At 47.7% G+C, this 26,925-nt stretch overlaps 1 protein-coding gene across 4 annotated transcripts in view; it reads left to right on the top strand.

The window, feature by feature from the left end:
- Positions 1-25,256, top strand: part of LOC102462110 (transcriptional activator MN1-like) — a 140,600-nt gene extending 115,344 nt beyond the window's left edge. For 2 of the 4 annotated variants that reach the window (XM_075915705.2, XM_075915706.2), the window contains one exon: positions 22,875-25,256. In XM_075915705.2, the coding sequence (XP_075771820.2) occupies positions 22,875-23,059 (185 nt within the window). In that variant the 3' untranslated portion in view covers positions 23,060-25,256. Of the gene's footprint in view, positions 1-21,738; positions 21,826-22,874 lie in introns of all 4 variants that reach the window. The other 2 variants (XR_012898985.2, XM_089775119.1) reach the window with 2 other exon arrangements.
- Positions 25,257-26,925: the final 1,669 nt, after the last annotated feature.

The raw sequence follows: 26,925 nt of genomic DNA on the forward strand, positions 1-26,925 counted from the left end.
AGTTTTTGGAGAATGTTGGGGATAACTTCTTGGTAAAAGTGCTGAAAGATCTGACTAGGGGCTATGCACAGCTTGACATGCTGCTGACAAACAGGGAAGAAGTAGTAGGGGAAGGAGAGGTGGGTGACAACCTGGGAAGCAGTGATCATGAGATGGTAGATTTCAGGATCCTGACCAAAGGAAGAAAGGAGAGTAGCAAAATACACACCTTGGACTTCAGAAGATCAGACTTTGACTCCCTCAGAGAACTGATGGGCAGGATTCCCTGGGATGCTAACATGAAGGGGAAAGGAGTCCAGGGGAACTGGCAGTATTTTAAAGAAGCCTTATTAAAGGCACAGGAAGAAACCATCCCGATGCGCAGCAAGAAAAGCAAATATGCTAGGCGACCAGATTGTGTTACCGGGGACATCCATGGTGAGCTTAAACACAAAAAGGAAGCTTTCAAGAAGTGGAAACTTGGACAGATGACTAGGGAGGAGTATAAATCTATTGCTCGAGAATGCAGGGGAGTTATCAGGAAGGCGAAAGCACAAGTGGAATTGCAGCTAGCAAGGGATGTGAAGGGGAACAAGAAAGGTTTCTACAGGCATGTTAGCAAGAAGAAGGTGATCAGAGAGGGTGTGGGCCCCTAATGGATGAGGGAGGTAACCTAGTGACAGATGATGTGGGGAAAGCTGAAGTACTCAATGCTTTCTTTGCCTCTGTCTTCACGGACAAGGTCAGCTCCCAGACTAATGCACTAGGCAACGCAGTATGGGAAGGAGGTGAATCCATGCTGACTATTCCTGATCACTTTCCCCTCTTCCAAGGGCTTGAAAATGGATTCCTTGAGGATCCCCTCCATGATTTTTCCGGGGACTGAGGTAAGGCTGACTGGTCTGTAGTTCCCTGGATTGTGCTTCTTCCCTTTTTTGAAGATGGGCACTACATTTGCCTTTTTCCAGTCATCTGGGATCTCTCCCGATCTCCACGACTTTTCAAAGATAATGGCCAAAGGCTCTGCAATGACATTTGCCAACTCCCTCAGGACCCTCGGATGCATTAAATCCACGCCCATGGATTTGTGTATGTTTAGCTTTTGTAACGAGTTCCTAACCTGTTCTTTACCCACCAAGGGCTGTCCACCTCCTTCCCATACTGTGTTGCCTAGTGCTGACATTGTCCGTGAATACAGAGGCAAAGAAAACATTGAGTACTTCAGCTTTTCCCACATCGTCTGTCACTAGGTTACCTCCCTCATCCAGTAAGAGCCCCACACCCTCTCTGATCACCCTCTTATTGCTAACATGCCTGTAGAAACCTTTCTTGTTACCCTTCACATCCCTTGCCAGTCACAATTCCATTTGCGCTTTCACCTTCCTGATAACTCCCCTGCATTCTCGAGCAATATATTTATATTCCTCCCTAGTCATCTGTCCAAGGATGTCCCCGGTAAGCCAATCTGGTCGGCTGCCATATTTGCTTTTTTTGCTGCACATCAGGATGCTTTCTTCCTGTGCCTTTAATAAGGCTTCTTTAAAATACTGCCATCTCTTCTGTTGCTTCCACCTCTAAACTTAACCCATAAACTCTCAACAGTCTTTTCTCCCTCTAAATACTGGAGCTCCGAGCAATCATACTGGTCTTACATCCAATGCAACTCCTCCTCCTTTTCTCCCCTGCCTGTTCTTCCTGAACAGTTTATACCCTTCCATGACAGTGTTCCAGTCATACGAGTCATCCCACCAAGTCTCTGTAATTCCAATCAAATCATAGTTCTTTGACTGGGCCAGGGCTTCTAATTCTTCCTGTTTGTTTCCCAGGCTTCTCGCATTTGTGTACAAACACCTTAGATAACCAGTTGATTGCCCTATCTTCTCCATCCGAATCAGGGGTCCTCCTTTGTTGCTCGTTCTTCCTTGTGTTTCTTCCCAGTATCCGACTTCCCCACTTACCTCAGGGTATGTCTACACTACCCCGCTAGTTCGAACTAGCGGGGTAATGTAGGCATACCACACTTGCAAATGAAGCCCGGGATTTGAATTTCCCGGGCTTCGTTTGCATAAGCGGGGAGCCGCCATTTTTAAAACCCCGCTGGTTCGAACCCCATGCAGCGCGGCTACACGGGGCTCGAACTAGGTAGTTCGGACTAGGCTTCCTATTCCGAACTACCGGTACACCTCGTTCAAGGTGTACCGGTAGTTCGGAATAGGAAGCCTAGTCCGAACGACCCAGTTCGAGCCCCGTGTAGCCGCGCTGCACGGGGTTCGAACCAGCGGGGTTTTAAAAATGGCGGCTCCCCGCTTATGCAAATGAAGCCCAGGAAATTCAAATCCCGGGCTTCATTTGCAAGTGCGGTATGCCTACATTACCCTCCTAGTTCAAACTAGGAGGGTATTGTAGACATACCCTCAGGGCTTAGGTCACCGTCCCCCAACGAACCTAGTTTAAAGCCCTTCTCACTAGGTTTGCAAGCCTGTCTGCGAAGATCATAGAATCATAGAACCATAGAGCTGGAAGAGACCTCAGAAGGTCATCAAGTCCAGCCCCCTGCCCAAGGCAGGACCAATCCCAATTAAATCAACCCAGCCAGGGCTTTGTCAGCCGAGACTTAAACACCGCTAGGGATGGAGACTCCACTACTTCCCTAGATAACCCATTCCAGTGCTTCACCACCCTCCTAGGGAAATAGTTTTTCCTAATATCCAACCTGGACCTCTCCCACCACAACTTGAGACCATTGCTCCTTGTTCTGCCATCTGTCACTACTGAGAACAGCCTCTCTCCATCCTCTTTGGAACCTCCCTTCAGGAAGTTGAAGGCTGCTATCAAATCCCCCCTCACTCTTCTCTTCTGCAGACTAAATAGACCCAACTCCCTCATCCTCTCCTTGTAGGTCATATGCTCCAGCCCCATAATCATTTTGCTCTTTCCTCTCTTGGTTAGGTGGATCCCATCTCTTCCTAACAATCCTTGTGCCCAGAACAGAGTCCCATGGTCGAAGAAACCAAAGCCCTCTCTCTGACACCACCTGCACAACCACGCATTTACTTCCTCAATTCGACGATCCCTACCCGGACCTTTTCCTTCAACCGGAAGGATGGACGAGAACATCACTTGTGCTTCAAATTCCTTGATCCTTCTTCCCAGCGCTACGTGATGTGATGTGACCCACTCAAGGTCATTCTTGGCCGTATTGTTAGTTCCTACATGGAGAAGATGGAAGGGGTTTGATCAGTTTTGGAAGACTCTTGGTCACATCCTGAATGCAAGCTCCCAGTAAGCAGCACGCTTTTCAAGATTCCAGGTCCGGACGGCAGATGGATGACTCAGTCCCTCTTAGGAGGGAGTCCCCGACCACCATCACCCGTCGTCTTCTTTTGGGGGTGGTGGTTGTGGAACCGCCATCCCTAGGACTGCGCATCCCATGCCTTCCAGTAGATGGTGTTTCCTTCTGATTTCTTCCTGAGAGGTCCCTGCCAAAGCATTCTCCACCTATTGTTTAACTGGTTGACCGATTAAAGGGGGGGTCTGGTGGGGGTGTCCCCTACTGCAGGCAGGTGCTGACTGTGGGGTGAGGCGGGACGGGTGGGGGGGGGGGCGGCGCATGTTGTCCACTGTGGTCCGAAACTGTTCCAGATGCCAGAGCAGCTCCTCTCTGTGGGGGGCCCACCACGGACAGGAGCTGCTCCAAATGACCGGAGCAGCTCCTGTCCACAGCAGACCCACCTAGGGGCTGGAGCAGTCCCCTGCTCATGGCAGGCAGGAAGCCCACACCAGTTAACCTCAGCTTTGACCAGTTAAACATTCGCATCCCTACTGGTTAGATGGTGAAGAAATACTTTTCACTGCTCTGTAAATTATAAGGTACTCTCACCCACGTTAGTGTTTAGAAAACATCAGCATCCTTGCCTAATTTTTGTTTATTATCACACCAGTGAGTGAAGACATTTCGGATTAGAAATTCAAACTGAAAACTGCAATGTGCTAGGCAGGCAGGTCCGTAATAGTGTTTTGTGTTGCCTTTACAAATTATCATACTGATTAGGGATGTGAGATGTTAATCAGTAAGCATCACCCTTAATGCGTGATGCTTATTGTGATGGGGTGCAGTCACAGATGACCCCTCAGGGGTGCCTCCTGGGGTGCTGACACGGCCACTGCCACTCTCCTTCCCGCTCTCTGGGGCTCCTCACCACCCGGTCCTGCTGGGCCAGCTCTGCTGGTCTCCCCCAGCCAAGGCCCTGAGCTGAGGTCCCTGCCCCTACCGAGAAGCAGCACAGACACTGAACCACTTCAGGTCCAAGGAGAGTGCAGTTTAGGGCCCAGCCTCCTGAGAGAGCCCTCCCCAGATCAGACCCCAAAGAATTAGGTAAGCCCCCTTTAACAATGGAAGGGGGAATGTGCACACTGGCTGCCCCCCCCCCCCCCGGTAACAATCGCTTACACTGGGTTTGATAGAAAATAAAAGTGATTTTATGAGGTACAAGCCGTAGGATTGAAGTGGTGATAAGTGAGAACAGGCAGAGCAAAGCAGGTTACAAATCAAAAGAAACAAAACCACTTGGCTAATTCTCCACTGAAACCTCAGTGCAAACTTACTCAAACTCACCCTAAAACCTCTTTTCCAGCTGCTCCTCCAAACCAGAGCTGTCTCCCCACCCTGAGGTGTTCGGCTCCTTCCTTCAGGTGCAGCCCAGCCAAAAGACCAAGGCCTCTGCTTTCCTATTCTTTTTTAAGGATTTGAGGCCACTCCCTACCAGCTACTGCTAGGATTTAAGGACAAAAGGGTTAGTTTAACAATTGAGGGTAACACCTTCCATGTCTCATTCATACAGTGAAACCCACAAAGTATTCCCCACTCCATCACTATGTCTAATTTTACATACACACGCATGATACACACATCAAAGTAAGATAAACAGAACCAGCAGATCATGACATGAAGATCGATGGGTTACACAAAATAATTTGCTCAAAGCACCTTTGAGTTATGTATATTCATGTCCATAAGTCCATTTCATAAAGCATGGGGAGCAGGGGTCCATCATACTTATCGGTTCTGGTTAACTGGTGGGGGCTGGAGCAACTCCTCACCTGCCACAGGCAGGGGGCTGCTCCAGCTCCGTGGGGGGAGCCCGCTGCAGGCAGGGACTGCTCTGGACAATAGGAGCAACCCCAGCCTGCCCCAGTCAGGGCCGAGCCAGAGCGGCCTCTGTCTGCAGTGGGTGGGGGGACTGCTTTAGCCCATTGGGGCTGGAGTGGCTCCCTCCACACATCTCCCCTTTAACCTGTTAACTGGTTAAACTTAATGCTTAATCGGTTAACCAGTTAAATAAGATTTTATATCCCTAATACTGATATAGCACCTTGCTAAGCAGATATCTAAGGGTATGTCTATACTATAGCGCTATTTCGAATTAACTTAATTCGAAATAGTTAATTCAAATTTAGCTAATTCGAAATAACGCATCTATACACAAAAACTATTTCAAAATAGCATTTTGCTATTTCGAAATAGCACGTCCACACTGAGTGGACCCTGAACTGAAGTTAAGGCTGGCCGGAAGCAGTGCTGGCAGGGCATCAGGTTAGGACTTAGTGTGTGGGGCTGCTGCCTGAGGCTAAATGAGCTCCGTGCTTAAAGGGACCCTACCCCCACCCCGGACAGACAGTTCTCAGGGTTCCCCGCTTGCTTGTCTACCTCGATGAGGGACAGCAAAGCAGTCCTGTCTTGAAGTGCCCTGAGTGCCCGAACACGGGACACCACAGCACTCGGCCACATGGAGCCAGAGCTGCCCCTGGGCACACCGGTGCATCTCGTGGGGTCGTTGCCATCAGCCCAGCTGCACTTGCTGCAGGCTGCCATCCGGGGGGTCCATCAGGGGGCTGTCAGGTTCCAGGAGGCCCTGCAGGAGAGCGTCCACTCCGAGGAGCCCTCAGAGCCCCCCCGGTCCTCCCCACTGGGGGCTCGTGCCCCATTCCTCCCTCACGTCCTTCCACTTACCCCTCCCTAGCCCCCCTTACTGATGTCAAACAAAAGACACGTATGTTCAAAAATAGAAACTGGGTTTATTGAACAAAACTGCAGGGGGGGGATGAACCTCTGGGGAGACTGGGAAAAGGAGGTGGGAGAGGGGAAGAGAGAGGGTGGGAGAGGGGAGGGGGAAACCTGGGAGGAGGGAGCTGGAAGGGGGAAGCAAGGGGAAGAAGGGGGAGGGGTTTGCATGTGGCCTTTGGTGGCCAGGCTGGCAGCTATCCTACCATAGATGGCCGCGTTCCTCCGTCTAGGGATGAGATCATGGAAGTTGGGGGCATCCCCCCCAAACCTGAATAAGGTCCATGATCTCCACCCTGGACCAGGAAGGCGCCCGCCTTCTCCAGCCCCTGTCAGGCTCCTGGGAGCTGGCAGACTGCTCCTGGGGAGCGGTGGAGGGCTGGCTGCCAGTGGCTTGCTGGCTCATGTTTTGGGGCCACTGGGTCAGGGGCCCTGGTGGCCACTGCTGGCTCTGAGCTGGCAGGCTTGGAGCTGGCACAGGCACTGTGGCCAGAGTCTACCCCTTTAATGGCTCCAGGGCTGGGGGAGAGGAGAGTAAGTTTTCCTGGTTGTGCCCAGAGTGGTCACCAGGGCTCCCTGGGAAGGGCTGGAGGCTCCCTATTTCGAATTAAGTGTCTACACAGCACTTAATTTGAAATAGCTATTTCGAATTTGGCGTTACTCCTCATTGAAAGAGGTTTACCAAATTTGAATTAAGCGCTCCGCTATTTTGAATTAATTTCAAAATAGCGGTTTGCATGTATAGACGCTATTAAAGTTAATTCGAAATAATGGCTGTAATTTCCAATTAACTTTGCAGTGTAGACATACCCTTAGTCACTCATTCATAACAAAGCTTGTATTCTTTTCTTATATAAAGGCTCCGTGTAGTTTCACTGTCCCCAGTTATGACCTATTTCTTCATGCTGTATAGTGATCGACCTGTCTTTGGCCTCTTTCATTTCTCTTACCTGAACCATAATGTCCAATATAATTGTCTCGATCTTCCCCTGTACCCACCTTGGCATTGAAGTTGTCAAGCACCACCATGTATGTTGTTTTCGTCTGAAGAATCCTATCAAATTCTTCATAGAACCTTTCCACTTCTTTGTCTTTTGCAGTGGACATCGGTACATAGGCTACAATTATTTTCATGGTGGCCCATTTGCCTACGCTTATCGTTAGGACTCTGAAATGAGATAACATTATTCATTAAATGTTTCCTGCTACCTTCGGGTACACGATAAATCCAACTCCTACTTTTCCTTCCACTGCTCCCAAAAGAATTTGTGATCCATCCTTCCATTTTGCCACAACTTCCTTTTTTCTTCTGGTTTCAGTTACGGCAAAAATATCAATGTGAACACGATGCAATTCTTCCAGCAATGTATAGACCTGCTCATCACTTGAGAGGGATCACACATTAAGTGTGCCAACATATAAATTAACATAAATGTATGGAATACTGCGAGATTCTTGGCATCTTCTGCTCCCATATCTACCTCTCTATCACCATCACTACGGAAGCAAAGGGGAACTGTACAGGACTGATGGTCATGCTGTATTATAGTAGCGTTCATAGTTGCTGTGTCCAAATCGTCACCTGGTGGCCAACCTTCTGGTGACAAACCTCTCCATACTTTTCTAGGCTTGTCCTTGGACAGTGGACACACAGTCCGCCGCCAGGGCCATACTCAAAACCCTTCCAGGTTGGTAGAACCTACTGGAGCTTACGCTCCGCTGGCATAGCCTTCAAGAGCCCAGGGTTACCTCCACACCATGATGCAGAAGCCTCACATTTATACATCATTAACACCTTCTTCAAGAAGAGGGTTGGAAGGCAAAGGACTTGGTGAGCACCGAGTGACGTAATAAGAAATTAAATCAATTATGTCCTGGTGGACAAGAGGCAACTGGTTACAGATGTAACAGTCATTTCGGAATCAGACCTCTGTATAGTCAGATCGACTGGTTAGAGTGAGAGTCAAAATAAACATCATATGGAAAGAAAGGATGAAGGCGAGAGTTAGGCACTGCATATGGGAACAATAGTTCCGCTGAAATCTGTTGAAGTATGCTGTTGACCCTGAGTTATGGGAAATGGATGAAGCCAAAGATTTTGATTCCAATTACTACCGTTTTTTAGCAAAGTTCGACAAATGTAAAATTGCTGCTGCTGTGAAGAAGCCAAAGGAGTCCAGAAACTGTCTTACCCAGCAAATGCTTGATCTTCTTTCCAGGTGAAGAGACATGGCAGCCATGGGCAATATCAGCCTGGAGTATAAACTCCTCTGTAAAATATTGAGAGAGATGGTAGAAGATGAGCAGTGTCGCCTTGCAGAACAGCACAAGGCAGTTGAAGAGAAAACGAGTTTGCGAAGAGTTCGGCGTGAAATGCAGATGAGCCAAACTCTTCCAAGAGCGTGTGTTTAATGAAGACGGTGGAAGAATGACAAACAAACGTGGAATGGAACAAATTTGCCAGCCCTTTCATAGTGAACTGTTTTAGTCAGTAACAACAGTGGAGCCCTTGTACCTGGGCTCTGTCACTCCCAAACCTGATGTGCTCCGCGAAGACGTGGCAGCGGCCCACCAGAAGATGAAGTTGGGAAGAGCTGCATGTTTAGACCAAGTACATGTAGAACAACTTCGCACAAGAGGTGATATGCTCCTGAAAGCACTTAGTGAGAGATTCTCAAGATACGTTAAAGAGGGGAGAATTCCAAAAGATTGGAAGAGATTGTGAACTGTTCTTCTGCCGAAAAAAGGCAATCGAGAAGACATGCGCAACTATCAACCCATCTGCCTGCTTTCTCATCTTTATAAGGTCTTTATCAACATAGATCATTCTCATATTGAGGGTGTTCTTGAGGAAAACAGGCAGGCTTTCATAGGGGATTCTCCACAGTGGACCACATTTTTTGTGGTCATGCAAATGACCGAAAGGTGTAGAGAGTACAAGATCCCACTATGCTTGTTCATTGACATTAAAAAAGCCTTTGAGTCGGGGGAACAAAATGCAGCTCTAAAGGCTCTCTGTTCACAGGGCGTATCCCCTGTGTATGTTAGAATCAGACAAGATTCCATGATGGAAATCACGCTTTTTGATGATCCCTTGATCATCGAAGTTAAGCAAGGCGTAAAGCAGGGGGACATTTGTTCGCCGAAATGGTTTGCCAGCGTCCTGGAAGATGTCCTGCGGAGGACTGAAGTGAAAGATGGATATCTGATTGATTGTCAAGGTTCTTCAGATGCTCTTTTTTGCAGATGGCATCGTCCTAATTGCATCGAAACCTGAAACCATTGTAAATCCTCCTCAATGACATCAGTAAGAATGTGAAGGAGATTGGCCTGACCATCCACATTAGAAAAACAAAGTGGATGAAAAATGCACATTGTTCAGAGTATGTCATGCAGCTGTATGGACAGTCCATAGAGCTAGTGGATCACTATGTATATCTTGGACAAGCGTTGCAGATGGCCAATGAGTTGGGCCTGGAGTTAAGCAGGAGGAGGAGGTCATGTTGGATTTCCTTTGGGAATCTCTGCAGTGTTTTTGTTGATTCCAAACTTTCCACTGCTGTGGAAGCCCATCTCTTTAACACTAGGATCCTTCTGGTAATGCTATAAGGCTGCGAAACCTGGAATACGACGCTTACAGAAGAATCCAAACTGCAAACCACCCAAAGAGCAATGGAAAGATGTATGGTGGGTGTAAGTAGGCTACATCATGTTACTATTGATGTTTTGCGCACAAGAAGCGGTGTCAATGATATCATCCAAGTTATGTATGACCGGAAATGGAAATGGGCTGGCCATGTAGCAAGACTGAGAGACAACAGATGGACAGCGTATATACGCCACTGGTAACCACGAGATGTGAAAAGAACAAGAGGAAGGCCTCCAGCACGTTGGGTGGATCCTTTATTGAGAATTTATGGAATGACATGGACAAGAACCATGTTAAGGCATCGAAGAGTTGCAATCTGTATCAGTGGCGAGACTATCCGCATCGATGAAATCACAGATCTTCCAAGGATTCAAAGTATAGTGATCCTGTAAGTGTGAGGCCAGGTCTACACTGCAGGGGGAAGGTCGGCTTAAAGTACGCAACTCCAGCTACATAAATAACGTAGCTGGAGTCAACGTATCTTAAGCTTGGCGCTGTCTCCACAGCAGGAGGTTGATGGGAGAAACACTCCCGTCGACTTCTCTTACTTCTTGCGTCAGTGTCACCCTCAGCGTTCAACTTAGCGGGTCTTTACTAGACCCGCTAAATCGAACCCTGGAAGATTGATTGCCAGAGCATTGATCTGGTAAGTGGAGACGTGGCCTGAGAATGTTCCTAACATCCTGATACAGAGGCAGCAAGGCGACCGGGGGGGGAGGGCGCGTGTCATCGATAAGATTAACCAATAAGCCCAGGCTTATCAGTTAATTGTGTAGTCGACTACACGTTGACATCCCTAGTCTCAAGGGGTATGTCTACACTACCCCGCTAGTTCGAACTAGCGGGGTAATGTAGGCATACCGCACTTGCAAATGAAGCCCGGGATTTGAATTTCCCGGGCTTCATTTGCATAAGCGGGGAGCCGCCATTTTTAAAACCCCACTGGTTCGAACCCCGTGCAGCGCGGCTACACGGGGCTCGAACTAGGTAGTTCGAACTAGGATTCCTATTCCGAACTACCGTTCCTCGAGGTGTACCGGTAGTTCGGAATAGGAATCCTAGTTCGAACTACCTAGTTCGAGCCCCGTGTAGCCGCGCTGCACGGGGTTCGAACCAGCGGGGTTTTAAAAATGGCGGCTCCCCGCTTATGCAAATGAAGCTCGGGAAATTCAAATCCCGGGCTTCATTTGCAAGTGCGGTATGCCTACATTACCCTCCTAGTTCGAACTAGGAGGGTAGTGTAGACATACCCAAGTAAATTTAAAGCTAGAATAATGCTAGGCCTCATCTTTGCTCAGGACTTGGTATGTCTATGATTGAAGGTAAAACTGAATGAAGTTAACCTGCCCTCTTTCCATTCCCCATGTCTGGCAATTGAATTTTAACGCAGGTGTGAATTAGGGGCATTAACTAACGTGTAGTTGTGTAAATGTGTAATCGCTGGGGGGGGGGGGTTAGCGGTTATACGTTTACACGCCCGGGGGGGGGGGGAGGCAGGTAGGAGCTGGTGCTTGCGGGGAGCTGGCTTTTAAGCTGGCTCCCCCTGTGTACTGGCTTCAGCCTGCCCCCCCCCACTCCATGCTGCTGCCTCTGTATCAGAGGGTATGTCTACACTAGCCCCCTATTTCAAACTAGGGAGGCTAATGTAGGCATTTGAAGTTGCAAATGAAGCCCGGGATTTAAATATCCCGCGCTTGATTTGCATCTTCCCGTCCGGGTGCCATTTTTAAATCCCCTGAGTCCAAACTAACTGCCCGTGGCTACACGCGGCAGTCAAACGTTAACTCGAACTTCTTAGTTCGAGTTAACTGTTACACCAAATAATGAATATGCAAGTAAAATGTTGCTTGTCCACCTGGCCCCAACCCAGCCCCTTGCTCCCCTGTGCCTAACACCCTTTGACCCCCATCCCTACATCCCATGCCCTTTGACCCTTTAACCTCTGACCCCTACAGCCCATACCAACACCCTCTTGCCCCATGACCCCACCAGCCCTCACCCAACACCCCTTTGCCCTCCACCCCCATACGGCCCAGAGCGAGGCTGCCCCCCTAGTCAGGGGGAGCAGCTGTTGGTGGTGTGAATGCTCCCTACTCCTTCGCGCTCCCTCCCTCCCCAAGCGCGTCTCCCCAAGCACGGAGGGGTGAGGAGGAAGGAGGGAGGGAGGTGTCTCCTGCCCTGCCTCCTCCTCCTGCAGCCTCAGCCACCACAGCTGCTAGAGCTGAGCTGCTGCGGCTTGAGCTCCAGCAGCCACCACGGCCCAGCAGCCAGCGGTTCATGGCCTGGCACCAGTCCATGGACTGGTGGTTGGGAACCGCTGATATAAATGGCTATGCGCTAACATCCCTGGTGTGAACAAGTAATTCATTTTCTTTTCCATGTCTGTTAGTTGACTTTTAGGAAGTTTGTTATTTAATAGGTGTGCTGGGATACCTCCAGATAAAATCGCATCCTTTCTGTTTCTGCACCCCTGAGGCCACATTCAATATAAACTGCCTACTGGGTCAGCCTGGCTCTAGTTGTTGAAACCTCAGGTTTAGTACTTCGTTTCTCTGATAGCAGGGCTCAGCAAATAAGTAGGGCCCTACCAAATTCACAGTCCATTTTGGTCAATTGTACAGTCATAGGATTTTAAAAATGGTAAATTTTCATGGTTTCTGCTCTCTGAATATGAAATTTCATAGTGTTGTAATTTTGGGGGTCCTGACCCAAAAGGAGTTGTGTGTGGGGCGGGGGTTCACAAGTTTATTCTAGGGGAGGTTGCAGTACTTCTACCCTTACTTCTGTGCTGCTGTTAGCAGTGGTACTGCCTTTGGAGCTGGGCAGCTGGAGAGAGGCAGCTGCTAGTTGGGAGCATGTTATGGTATCGCCACCCTTCTGCCTTCAGTATTGGACCCTTGGTCAGCAGCCACCATTCTCTGGCCACCCACCTTTGAAGGTAGTGCAGACGTAAGGGTGGCCCCTCGTAAATATCCTTGCAACACCCCTGCAGCTTCCTTTTGGGTTAGAACCCCACAATTTGTGGGAAAAAATGGTTTCCCCCCATGACATCTCTATAGTATAGGATAAAAGCACACAAGACTAGATTTCACAGTCTGGATGTTGGGCACCTTATGTTAACTCCGAGCTAGCCCTCCTCTAGTTCTTTTTTGGAGTTGCTTCAGGGGAGAGTTTGAAGGGTGCTTGTATCTTGGGATGGGAATCAAAATGTAAAAAGTCAAAGATAATGGATTGCAGGATTAGCTGTGATTTCTTCCAGAAAACAGAATCTTTGGCTTTCATGCTACAGAGGCCCCATAAGCCCTGTGAAAGTTTTGGGAGGGATGGAAGTCTAACTGCAATGGTGGTTCTAAATTAAAGTGTAACTGATATTGTTTACTGTCCTGGGTTGTTCAGCTCACTAGCCTGTAATTCCCTATGAGGCAAATAATTTTAAAAATTGGGGTTCTAAGACACCTAAATGAACATAATGGGGTGGTTGGAGGTAAATCAGCGTGGCTTGAAAGTGGATTGTGCCCACGAAAGCTCATGATCCCATCTACATGTTTTGTTAGTCTTTAAGGTGCTACTAGACTATTTGTTGTTCTTTAAGTTTTTCCTGTTACAGACTAACTTGGCTACCCCTCTGAACCTCTCTAATCTGTTAGTATTCACTGAACATTTCAACCAGTGTTCCTTCTAAGATTTTCCATCCATGAGCAGAGTGAGTTTCGTCTTGTGCACCAATACTGAAGCCGTGTGCGCTTGTTCGGATGTGTGCCACTGTGGTACCCACCAGTTTCACGCACTCACTCATTTATTTTAAATGTTATGGAAGAAAGAATACTAAACCAGCCCTTTCCCAGTCACAAAGAATAAAAAGAGCTATTAAATCCGAATTTTCGCCCAAGCATCCTTATTATCATGACTGACCCTAAGTGCCAATGTACTGTGCCATGCCATCAGTTACAGGTAAGGTAAAAAGACCTCACCACCACCCCCATACCTGCAAAGTTTGAACAATAAGCTGTTTTTCTTAAAGACCTGTGCTGCGCTGCTACACAACACCAGTAATAAATGGTGGCAGGAATGGTTTCCTTGACAAAGAGCAACTGCTGTTGTTCTCAAGGTTGGCAGAACCTGACCTGCCACAAATGAAAACATATATTACCACCTCCTAGAACCTAATGCTCTAACTCTCATTAATGACTTAATCTCCTGCAACTGATTAAACTTTCATATCATTGTATTTGTTGCAAATAAAAATTCCAGTTTCAAGTTTTTCCACTTACTGCTCCTAATGCCTACTATTCTCTGGTTATGACAGGCAGGACATGTAATTTGCAACTGTTCAAGTGTGGTTAGGCACCAGTTAAGCAGTTAGCACAAGGTAAATGTCATAACTTTCAGTAGCTGTTTTGCTTATCTGCTACCAGATATCAGTGTACATTCAGCGAAACCCCCTTTCTCAGGACAGCATGATGTTAGCTGTATGAGTTCTTTAACTCTTAGGGTATGTCTACACTACCCTGCTAGTTCGAACTAGCAGGGTAATGTAGGCATACCGCACTTGCAAATGAAGCCCGGGATTTGAATTTCCCGGGCTTCATTTGCATAAGCGGGGAGCCGCCATTTTTAAAACCCCGCTGGTTCGAACCCCATGCAGCGCAGCTACACGGGGCACGAACTAGGTAGTTCGAACTAGGATTCCTATTCCGAACTACCGTTCCTCGAGGTGTACCAGTAGTTCGGAATAGGAATCCTAGTACGAACTACCTAGTTCGAGCCCCATGTAGCCGCGCGGCACGGGGTTCGAACCAGCGGGGTTTTAAAAATGGCGGCTCCCCGCTTATGCAAATGAAGCCCGGGAAATTCAAATCCCGGGCTTCATTTGCAAGTGCGGTATGCCTACATTACCCCGCTAGTTTGAACTAGGAGGGTAGTGTAGACATACCCTTATTTATCTAAGTAGAAGTGGTATTTCTATCACAAAGAAAAGCAGGTAGGGTAAGCTGTGATACCAGTTAAGCTTCCAAGACTCAATGTAACCAGCAGGGGCAGACTGGCAATCAAAATTGGCCCAGGAAATGGGTTGAGAACAGCCCTCCCCATGACATCACCCCTGTGTGCCCCTCCCCCTTTCCCTGCGTCCAGGGCAGGCTCTAGGTTTTTTTCCGCCCCAAGCAAACCCCCCCCCCCCCGCCATGAGGATGTCAGGACACAGCACAAGGGGGAGGTGTGGGAGGGGGGGAGGGTTCAGGGCCCTGAGAGTAGGGGGAGCGGGGATTGTTTAGAGAGCCAGACAGGCGATGGAGATCCAGGTGGGTGGCAGGGAGGGGGTGGGGGGAGAAGAGGAGACGGGGTCCCAGCAAGGTTGCAGTGGGCCAGGAGGTGGGGTGTGGGGTTGCTGGGCGGAGGCCAAGCCAGGGGAGGAGAAGAGAGGGGGGAGGGGGGGGTCACAGGACAGTGGGCAGGGGCACACAGGCGGGGGGGGGGGCGGGACAGCCGGGCAAGGGGGGGTCACAGGCAGGGGAGTTGTGGGGGAGAGAACACAGGCGGGGGCTATACGGGCGGGCAGGAGGGAGTTGCGGGGGGGCACATGGGTGTGGGGGGGGCGCACTCACTCGAAGGCGTGGCTGGGCCCTGCCAGGGGAGGGAGCTGACTCCAGCCCTGCCAGCGATGACAGAGCCGTGTGGGGCCTGCAATGGCAGAGTCGTGTGGGGCCTGCACCCGGACGCACAGGAGCCCAGGCCATGGGGCAGGCATGCCGCAACAGGGCCGCACTGCTCATGGATTTCCCGAGCGGGAGCGAGCAGTGCCTCCCAGGGCCACGGGGAGCTCCCCAGGCAAGGCAACTCTCTGGAGCAGTGTGAGCCCAGTAAGCTGGGACTCATGCCAACCCTCTGGCTGGTGCTGATGAGCCCCTGCAAGGAAACGAGGAGGAGGAGTGAGCCCAGCATGGTACCCGCATCTTTATTATCTCCCATCATCGGTCCCCTGTTGCCGTCTCCTCTCCTCCCCCCACAGGTGACTCAGGGCTTACTTTGCTCTCCATTCCCCGCGCAGCCAGCCTCTCCCGCCCCAGGCGCCGAGGCCAGATATGCGAGCCCAGTGCTCCCGGCGGCAGAGCCCCGGGCCCACGCAGAGCTCCCAGCACCCTGGGGCCAGGCACAGGCTCCCAGATCGGGGTGGCCTCCGTGGGGCTCACCGCCTGCTCCTCCTGCGGGCTGGAATGCCTCCCCGCCCCCTAGAAATGTGCCAGCCCTGCTCCCAGGAGCGGCGGCCATTCTGACGACGGCCCACCGGGAAATTCCCAGTATCCCACCAGGCCAGTCCGCCCCTGGTAACCAGACATTGAATAGTGATTCTTGTGCTTAGCTGTAATTATTTGTGCTAATGGGTCAAAAAGTCTATTTAATGTTACTCTAACAATTCAAAAATAGTGCCATCTAACTAATAAAATTAGCTACATTTTGAAAATTTAGTTAGGCCCAGTGGGGAATTGCTAGTTCAGTGGTGGGCAGCCTGTGGTCCATCGGGGTTCTATATGTGGCTCATGACACATTGGCTGTGTCTAGACTGGCAAGTTTTTCCACAAAATCATCTGATTTTGCGGAAAAACTTGCCAGCTGTCTACACTGGCCGCTTGAATTTCCGCAAAAGCACTGATGATCTCATGTAAGATTGTCAGTGCTTTTGCGGAAATACTGTGCTGCTCCCGTTCGGGCAAAAGTCTTTTTCTGAAAAACTTTTGCGCACAAGGGCCAGTGTAGACAGCTCAGATTTGTTTTCTGCAAAAGAGCCCCGATTGCGAAAATGGTGATTGGGGCTTTTTTGCGGAAAAGCATGTCTAGATTGGCCACGGACGCTTTTTCGCAAAAAGTGCTTTTGTGGAAAAGCGTCCTGCCAATCTAGATGTGCTTTTCCGAAAATGCTTTTAACGGAAAACTTTTCCATTAAAAGCATTTCCGGAAAATCATGCCAGTGTAGACGTAGCCATTTTGTTTACCATTGCACCTGTGCAGGGTTGCCAGATTCTGCTGGTTTCCATCCATGTAGGTTTTTTTCCTACTGGTATTACTAAAGTGACAAACATGTAAAGCAAGGACACGTGAAGTGAGGTGCATGTTCATTGCACACAACATTGACTAGGAGAGTCATGAACTGCCTCTGCATCCAATCAAAGCACTGCTACGGTTCATTTGGCACACGCTGTAAATTCTAGGAACAACAAGTGCACTTAGGGTAGTTTGGCTATCCTGGGAGACAATCTTGCACCATTTAACTTTCAAAGTGTAACTGATTTTAGATTACTAGTATTGTCTATTGTTATTGACTGTGCTAATAGGTAATTTCCCATTCACTTGTCAAGAAAATGTCAAACAGAAAATAACTTTTTGATTTCTATCTAAAATTTTAATCAGATAAGGGAGGCTAGTGAGGAATATTCTCTAGGAAAATCTTATTAGTTCACCCTGTGTGTTTGACATGCTGTTATAAGGATGCACCAGCACATTCCTCTTGATTAAAGGATTTCAGCACTTTTTCCTCTTTCAGTGCTTGCTAGTCCAGCCCTGCTTCTCCCGGTCTTCTACACTGCCCTTTCATTCCTGGTCATACTCCCAGATCAGCCTCTCCCTCATGACAGCTTCCCCTAATGAGCATTAGCAAAGTGTCCAACATACTAAATGAGCCATACTTACATCTTCAGCAGGAATTGCATGAGTAAAAAACCCTGTAACTTGCCAGTGGAAGCTAGGAAGCAGACACCCTCCACATGGTGCTGGGCCCTGCCTGCTGGACCGCGTGGCTGCCACTGGAGCAGGAACCCACCGGGTCACTCACCTTCCAGCAGGAAACTAAGTGCTGCTGTGTGGCTCTACAAAGGAAGTGGGCAGGCAGAGAATTTTGTGTGTGTGGCCGTGCAGGCGCGCACCTTATAGGGGACTATGATTTCAACACCATAAAGTATTTTTGATTACGTAACTGGCTGAGCAAAATGAGACCTAACACAACTTTGGTATTGCTCTGTTTGTCTGTAATGTGATAACTTTTGCAGACGGTGTGCAATCTGTTCCAGAACATGAGGAAATGTTCCTGTCATTAGGGGTGTCAGGGCTGATCCCCATTCTGGCACTCCAAGTGCAGAAGGTGGGGGCCCACAAGAGACCTTAAAAATACCTTGCCTATACAGGTTCTGCTTCCAAAACTCCCCAGAGTCACAGATTTACTAACTTTGGGTATGTCTACACTACAGCACTAATTCGAACTAACTTAATTCGAATTAGTTAATTTGAACTAAGCTAATTCGAACTAGTGCATCTAGACCTAAAAACTAGTTTGAATTAACATTTTGCTAATTCGAACTAGCATGTCCACATTGAGTGGACCCTGAACCGAGGTTAAGGCTGGCCGGAAGCAGTGCCGGCAGGGCATCAGATTAGGATTTAGAGCGTGGAGCTTCTGTCTCAGGCTAGCCGAGGGCTGTGCTTAAAGGGACCTTAGAAAAGACGAGACTGGGGGGGAAATCATAGAATCATAGAATAATAGGACTGGAAGGGACCTCAAGAGGTCATCAAGTCCAGCCCCCCGCCCTCAAGGCAGGACCAAGCTCCGTCTACACCATCCCTGACAGATGTCTATCTAACCTGTTCTTAAATATCTCCAGAGAAGGAGATTCCACCACCTCCCTTGGCAATTTATTCCAATATTTGACCACCCTGACAGTTAGGAATTTTTTCCTAATGTCCAATCTAAACCTCCCTTGCTGCACTTTAAGCCCATTACTCCTTGTCCTGTCCTCAGAAACCAAGAGGAACAAATTTTCTCCTTCCTCCTTGTGACACCCTTTTAGATATTTGAAAACCGCTATCATGTCCCCCCTTAATCTTCTTTTTTCCAAACTAAACAAGCCCAGTTCATGAAGCCTGGCTTCATAGGTCATGTTCTCTAGACCTTTAATCATTCTTGTCGCTCTTCTCTGTACCCTTTCCAATTTCTCCACATCTTTCTTGAAATGTGGCGCCCAGAACTGGACACAGTACTCCAGCTGAGGCCTAACTAGTGCAGAGTAGAGCGGCAGAATGACTTCACGAGTTTTGCTTACAACACACCTGTTGATACAACCTAGAATCATATTTGCTCTTTTTGCAACAGCATAATGATAGAGGTCTATAAAATCATGAGTGGCGTGGAGAGCGTGCATAAAGAAAAGTTCTTCATTAGTTCCCATAATAGAAGGACTAGAGGACACCAAATGAAATGAATGGGTAGCAGGCTTCAAACTAATAACAGAAAGTTGTTCTTCACAAAGCAAATAGTCAGCCTGTGGAACTCCTTGCTGCAGGAGGCTGTGAAGGCTAGAACTAGAACAGAGTTTAAAGAGAAGTTAGATAAAGTCATGGAGGTTGGGTCCATGGAGTGCTATTAGCCAGGGGGTAGAAATGGTGTCCCTGGCCTCTGTTTGTGGAAGGCTGAAGATGGATGGCACGAGACAAATGGCTTGGTCATTGTCTTTGGTCCATCCCCTCCAGGGTACCTAGTGTGGGCCGCTGTCGGCAGACAGGCTACTGGGCTAGATGGACCTTTGGTCTGACCCAGTAGGCCGTTCTTATGTTTTTATGTTCTAAGCTCAGGGCTCAGGGTCGGGGGTCTCACTGGACCACCTTGATTTTCATGCAAACCTGCTCCTGGGTGGCCAGGCTGGCAACTCTCCTGCCCTAGATGGCCACTTTCCTGTGCCTAGTGCGGAGGTCGTGGATGAGGTCCAGGATGTCCACACTAGACCAGGCAGGCACCCGCCTCTTGCATCCCCGGGCAGGCTCTTGGGAGCCACCAGCCTGGTCCCGGGAAGAGGCAGAGGGCTGGGTGTCAGCGGGTTGCTGGCTCGTGCCGTACCAGGTGCAGGGTCTGCTGGCTGGGTGCTGGCAGGCTTGCAACTGGCACGAGCACTGTAGCCAGACTGTGCCCCTTTAAGGGCTCTGGGGCCGGGAGGGGGGCAGAAAAGTTTCCCTGGTTTGGCCCAGAGTGGCCACCAGGGCAAGCTGGGAAGGGCTAGCCTCCAACTAGTTTGAATTAAGTGGCTACACAGCCCTTAATTCGAACTACTTAATTCGAACTAGGCGTTAGTCCGCGTAGAATGAGGTTTACCTAGTTCGAATTAAGCGCTCCGCTAGTTCGAATTAAGTTAGAACTAGCGGTTTGTATGTGTAGCACCTATCAAAGTTAATTCGAACTAACGTCTGTTAGTTCGAATTAACTTTGTAGTGTAGACATACCCTTTGAGGGGTTGCTGCCACCATCAAGTGATTTACCCTAAAAAAAACCAGGGAGCAACACTTGAATACCCCCCAGGGCTACCCCAAGCTCTTTTTACCACAAGAGAGCTTGAAAAACCAAAAAAGTATACTTAGCTGCTCTATAACACCTAGCAATCAAGTAAAACACATTAAAACACAGAGAAAATCTCTGGGAACAACTCTTAGGCAGTGAATGGGGGAGGGGAGGCATAGATTCACACAGAGCAGTTCAAACCAAACCACAAAAATAAAGAAAAATACCCTGATCACGACTAGATAAAGAATTATTTAAACTCAGGCAGGACTACCATGCCTCCAAGGAATTCAGGGCATGGAAGTGTACTGAACCAGGAAGGATCGTGAGTAAATAAAGGGGAAAAGTGTCTCTCTCAATCATAGAATCATAGAACCATAGAGCTGGAAGAGACCTCAGAAGGTCATCGAGTCCAGCCCCCTGCTCTAGGCAGGACCAATCCCAATTAAATCAACCCAGCCAGGGCTTTGTCAAGCCGAGACTTAAACACCTCTAGGGATGGAGACTCCACTACTTCCCTAGGTAACCCATTCCAGTGCTTCACCACCCTCCTAGGGAAATAGTTTTTCCTAATATCCAACCTGGACCTCTCCCACCACAACTTGAGACCATTGCTCCTTGTTCTGCCATCTGTCACTACTGAGAACAGCCTCTCTCCATCCTCTTTGGAACCTCCCTTCAGGAAGTTGAAGGCTGCTATCAAATCTCCCCTCACTCTTCGCTTCTGCAGACTAAACAGACCCAAATCCCTCAGCCTCTCCTCATAAGTCATATGCTCCAGCCCCCTAATCATTTTGGTTGCCCTCCGCTGGACCCTCTCCAATACGTCCACATCCTTTTTGTAGTGGGGGGCCCAGAACTGGACACAATACTCCAGATGTGGCCTCACCAAAGCCGAATAAAGGGGAATAATGACATCTCTGGATCTGCTGGCAATGCTCCTCTTAATGCAACCTAATATGCCATTAGCCTTCCTGGCTACAAGGGCACACTGTTGACTCATATCCAGCTTCTCATCGGGTATGTCTACACTACCACCCTAGTTCGAACTAGTGGGGTAATGTAGGCATACCGCACTTGCAAATGAAGCCCGGGATTTGAATTTCCCGGGCTTCATTTGCATAAGCCGGCCGGCGCCATTTTTAAATGCCGGCTTGTTCGAACCCCGTGCCGCGCGGCTACACGCAGCACGGGCTAGATAGTTCGAACTAGCAAGCTATTCCGCACTATCTGTACGCCTATCTCTGCCCTCCAGCGTATCTACCTCTCCCCCTAGCTTAGTGTCATCCGCAAACTTGCTGAGGGTGCAATCCATCCCCTCATCCAGGTCATTAATAAAGATATTGAACAAAACCGGTCCTAGAACCGAACCTTGGGGCACTCCGCTAGAAACCGACCACCATCCTGACTTCGAGCCATTGATCACTACCCGCTGGGCCCGGCCTTCTAGCCATCTTTCTATCCATCTTACCGTCCATTTATCCAATCCACATTCCCTTAACTTGCTGGCAAGAATATTGTGGGAGATCGTATCAAAAGCCTTGCTAAAGTCAAGGTATATCACATCCACTGACTTTCCCATGTCCACAGAGCCAGTTACCTCATCATAGAAGCTAATCAGATTGGTCAGGCACGACTTGCCCTTTGTGAATCCATGCTGACTATTCCTGATCACTTTCCTCTCTTCCAAGTGCCTCAATATGGATTCCTTAAGGATCCCTTCCATGATTTTTCCAGGAACCGAGGTAAGACTGACCGGCCTATAGTTCCCTGGATCGTCCTCAACTCCTGGCTTAACTTCCCCACACAAAGAAAGCTGGCAAGGTATCTTATACAATTCAAATTTCAGCACTGTATTCCCATTGGTTCTTCTGGCTCCCGGCCAACATCCTTTCTAGCTACCTGAGTTTAATCCCTTAGTCACCGGGTGCTGGCCAGTACTTCTCCTATCCATCACAAGGGGAAGAATTGTTTATTCATTTTTTGGTGACAATCAAAAAACCAAGAAAGCCCGATTCAGAAAAATATTAGCCAATCACATTGGGGAGTTAGGTGCTGAGAAAAGGGAGAAGAGAAGGAGTGGGGGTGACAGCATTAGGGAGATGTAAGGTTAAGGTTGGAGCTAGTTGGAAATTTTCCAGTGGAATGTTTTCTGTCAGATTGCTGATTAGTCGGAATGGAAAAGTTCTGTGGTTATATGCGGATTTCAACAAAATTTTACTTGGAAATTGTGTACGTTGGCTGGTTCTGCCTGTCATCGACACAGCCAATTTACAAATCTGGAGCTGTTGGTATGGGCCCTGAGTTTGGCTTACAGAAGCAGTGAAGTGTGCAAGTCTCTAGTATATTTAGATTTTCAAAGTGTTTGACAGTGTCCTGGGCAAATAGCTACTAATGAAGTAGTAACAGGGTCAGAGATTGACTAAGAAGCAAAAACTAGAAATAACCGATCAATTTTTCAGGATGGAAAAAGGTTAGGGGAGCTACAAATATCCATATTTAATATAGTTATCAATGTTACACAGAAGCAGGGAAGGTGAGCCAATCAAGTGACCAAATTTGAAGAGGCCATAGAATTATTATTTTTGGTGCCCCTGCTGTAAACCCCTACAAACAAAGCACTACAGAGTAATGGAACTTCTGTTGAGTTACTGAGAAGTTGCAGTTTCATCTTCTGTGGGCCAGGCATATCCCATCCCTTTGTGGTCAGTGTTGCAGCTGGTTTGTTTTGATTCTAGCTCTCTCTGTCTCCTGTACTTAGTTCAATGAATACTTCTGTGATCATTCAGTGTTTCTTTTTCTTTGCTGCTGTTTTAAATTTGTAAATGGTTGTGTTGCACAGACTTTATAATAATCTCTCTAACCCTTTCCAGCCCACGACCTTCCCCAGAACAAGACCTCAGCTGCGGCGCAGACTGGCAGCCATTTGCAATGCCTCTCAGTCCACTGCACGGATGATATGGGCGAGTCGAAGGGCCGTACTGTGGTGCCAACATGGAGATCCCTGCACTCAGACATCTCCAACAGATTTGGGACTTTTGTGGCTGCCCTGACTTGAGCAAAAGGAATTTTTTTTCCTCTTTTTAATTTTAAAGGGTTGCTACTGATAGGTGGACTATTTTTCTAGGTTGGTACCTGCTTAGTGTCATATGGACTGGAAAGGGTTCATTTAAAGTAAACCTCAATTTTTTTTAATTATCTGCCACAGTATGTTACCAGTGTTAACCCTTCTGCAGTTGGCACACTTTTGCTTAAGATTTTTCTGTTAGATTGTTTCCCCCATTATTCTGTAATCTTGGCATACATTTATAGATGAGGCCTTTTCCTTTTTTATCTCAACGTATGTCCAAATAGTGTATGTCATAATAAGACAAAGATACTACTACTACTTTTTTCTTGTTCTTTCTTTTTATTTTGCTTCAATGATTATTACAATGGAAATCCTGAAGAATAGTAGTTCAGAAATAAATGCTGTTTGAAGTGAAATTGTCATCATAGTACTGTATTACATATTGACACCAAGCTTTTGTCAGTCACATACAAACCAAACAACGAATGCTCTATTTAAGTGTTCAGCGTGTGATTTTTGTCTTTCATTGGGAGAGTTATTTTTTGTTACCAAGAGTACATTCATCCTTCATCTTTTGCTGTTAAGTGGAAACAACTGTTCAGTTGATTTGCTGACTTGAAGCCCAGGTTACGTCTAGACTACAAGCCTCTTCCGAAAGAGAGCGTCTAGACTGCAACCTCTTCTTTCGAAAAAGCAAGCTGCTTTTCCAAAGAGAGCACCCAGGCAGTCTGGATGCTCTCTTTTGAAAAAGCAGTTTGCATTCAAGAACGCCTTTTTTCGAAAGAGCACTCCTTTGCAGTTACTAAGAGCACTGGAGGATTAGATCATAGCTGTGAAATAAAGGACTGAAACACCATGGGTATTTATCACTTGTTTTATGGCTTCACAAAGGGTACCCCTTTGGGGGAGTTGATGTTTAGAGGACTATCTTGGATGGTTGCACTGGGCCATTGGGTTTTAAGTAGAGTTCTGAATTGGTACCACTGGGGACAGAATTGTGCTTAAAAACTCATGGTACATTGTGGTCCTGAAATTCTCACTTCAATTATGCTGTTTCAAAACTCCTCATGTTAAATGAGGTCACAGATGGTATTTAACTTGTCACATTCTCCCTGATCTCTTATTTGGAACAAGCTGTCATTGGGCTCATGTGGATTTATTTTCCTGTTGTATCACTGCTCACTGTTTTGGGTTAATTTTTTTAAATTAGGAAATTATAACAAGGGTCATTGAGTTTTAGTTGTTTTTGTTTCAGAATTTAAAAAAAACTGATTTTGAGTCACCTTTAATCTTTAAAAAAAAAGAGAGAGGGATTCTGTTGAAGCTGGAGTGGTTACTGGAATATGGAGTTTACCCTTTTGTAATTGGTGAATATAGAGTTAGTTTGTATTCCTGAGTCTAGAACAAACAGGCAGGACACTTGGTCAGATCCAGATGAAAGGCTCAAAGCTTCTGCCCTTCACCTACTCTAAATAACACTTTAAAGTAATAGAGCTCCTGATACAACAATCATGACTCAGCCTCACTTTTGGAGAACACACCACAAACTGGTGTGGTGGGTGACAGGGGAGGGATCACGAGAGGATTACTTGTTGTGATCCCTCCCTCTGGGGCATCTGGCATTGGCCACTGTTGGCAGACAGGATACTGGGCAAGAACTGGAAGTGCAGGAAGAACTGGAAGTGCTAATAAATAATTACAATTCTGACATTGTTGCCATCACAGAAACTTGGTGGGATAATACACAGGATTGGAATGTTTGTATGGAAGGGTACAGCTTGCTCAGGAAGGATAGACAGGGAAAAAAGGGAGGAGGTGTTGCCTTATATATTAAAAATGAACACACTTGGAGTGAGGTGAGGTGGACATAGGAGACGGAAGTGTTGAGAGTCTCTGGGTTAGGCTAAAAGGGGTTAAAAACAAGGGTGATGCTAGGAGTCTACTACAGGCCACCTACCCAGGTGGAAGAAGTGGATGAGGTTTTTTTTAAACAACGATATCATCCAAAGCCCAAGATTTGGTGGTGATGGGGGAGTTCAACTATCCAGATATATGTTGGGAAAATTACACAGCGGGGCACAGACTAGCCAATAAGTTCTTGGACTGCATTGGAGACAACTTTTTATTTCAGAAGGCTGAAAAAGCTACCAGGGGGAAAAGATGTTCTAGATTTGATCCTAACAAATAGGGAGGAACTGGTTGAGAATTTGAAAGTGGAAGGCAGCTTGGGTGAAAGTGATCATGAAATCATAGAGCTCACAATCCTAAGGAAGGGTAGAAGGGAGAACAGCAAAATAGAGGCAATGGATTTCAGGAAGACAGATTTTGGTAAGCTCAGAGAGCTGATAGGTAAGGTCCCATGGGAATCGAGACTGAGGGGAAAAACAGCTGAGGAGGATTGGCAGTTTTTCAAAGGAACATTATTAAGGGCCCAAAAGCAAGCTATTCCACTGTCTAGGAAAGATAGAAAATATGGCGAAAGACCGCCTTGGCTTAACCACGAGATCTTGCATGATCTAAAAATTAAAAAAAGGAGTCATATAAAAAATGGAAAGTAGGAGAAATTACAAAGGATGAATATACAAAGGATGAACAAACAACACAGGAATGCAGGGGCAAAATTAGAAAGGCAAAGGCACAAAATGAGCTCAAACTAGCTACGGGAATAAAGAGACACAAGAAGACTTTTTATAAATACATTAGAAGCAAGAGGAAGACCAAGGACAGGGTAGGCCCACTGGTGAGTGAGGAGGGAGAAATAGTAACAGGAAACTTGGAAATGGCAGAGATTAGTTAATTCGAACTAAGCTAATTCGAACTAACGCATCTAGACTAAAAAATTAGTTCGAATTAGCATTTTGCTAATTCGAACTAGCATGTCCACACTGAGTGGACCCTGAACTGAGGTTAAGGATGGCCGGAAGCAGTGCTGGCAGGGCATCAGATTAGGACATAGAGCGTGGAGCTGCTGTCTCAGGCTAGCCGAGGGCTGTGCTTAAAGGGACCCGACCCCCACCCCGGACAGACAGTTCTCAGGGGTTCCCCGCTTGCAAAGCAGTCCTGGCTCGGAGTGCCCTGAGTGCCCACACTCAGCACATCACAGCACTCGGCCATCAGCCCGGCTGCACTTGCCGCAGGCTGCCATCCGGAGGGGGGGGTCAATCAAGGGGCTTCAGGAGAGCTTCCACCCTGAGAAGCCCGCAGAGCCACCCCAGTCCTCCCCATTGGGGGCTCGTACCCCAGTCCTCCCTCACCTCCTTCCACTTACCCCTCCCTAACCCTCCTTCCTGATGTACAAAATAAAGGACACGTGTTCAAAAATAGAAACTCTCTTTATTGAACAAAACTCGGGGAGACTGGGAAAAGGAGGTGAGAGAGGGGAAGAGAGAGGGTTGGAGAGGGGAGGGCAACTAAAATGATCAGGGGTTTGGAACAGGTCCCATATGAAGAGAGGCTAAAGAGACTGGGACTTTTCAGCTTAGAAAAGAGGAGACTGAGGGGGGATATGATAGAGGTCTATAAAAGCATGAGTGGTTTGGAGACGGTGCATAAAGAAAAGTTCTTCATTAGTTCCCATAATAGAAGGACTAGAGGACACCAAATGAAATGAATGGGTAGCAGGCTTCAAACTAAAAACAGAAAGTTCTTCTTCACAAAGCAAATAGTCAACCAGTGGAACTCCTTGCTGCAGGAGGCTGTGAAGGCTACAACTAGAACAGAGTTTAAGGAGAAGTGAGATAAAGTCATGGAGGTTGGGTCCATGGAGTGGTATTAGCCAGGGGGTAGAAATGGTGTCCCTGGCCTCTGTTTGTGGAAGGCTGAAGATGGATGGCACGAGACAAATGGCTTGGTCA

The sequence above is a fragment of the Pelodiscus sinensis genome, chromosome W (assembly GCF_052426305.1).
Source record: "Pelodiscus sinensis isolate ZL-2025 chromosome W, ASM5242630v1, whole genome shotgun sequence".
Lineage (NCBI taxonomy): Eukaryota > Metazoa > Chordata > Testudines > Trionychidae > Pelodiscus > Pelodiscus sinensis.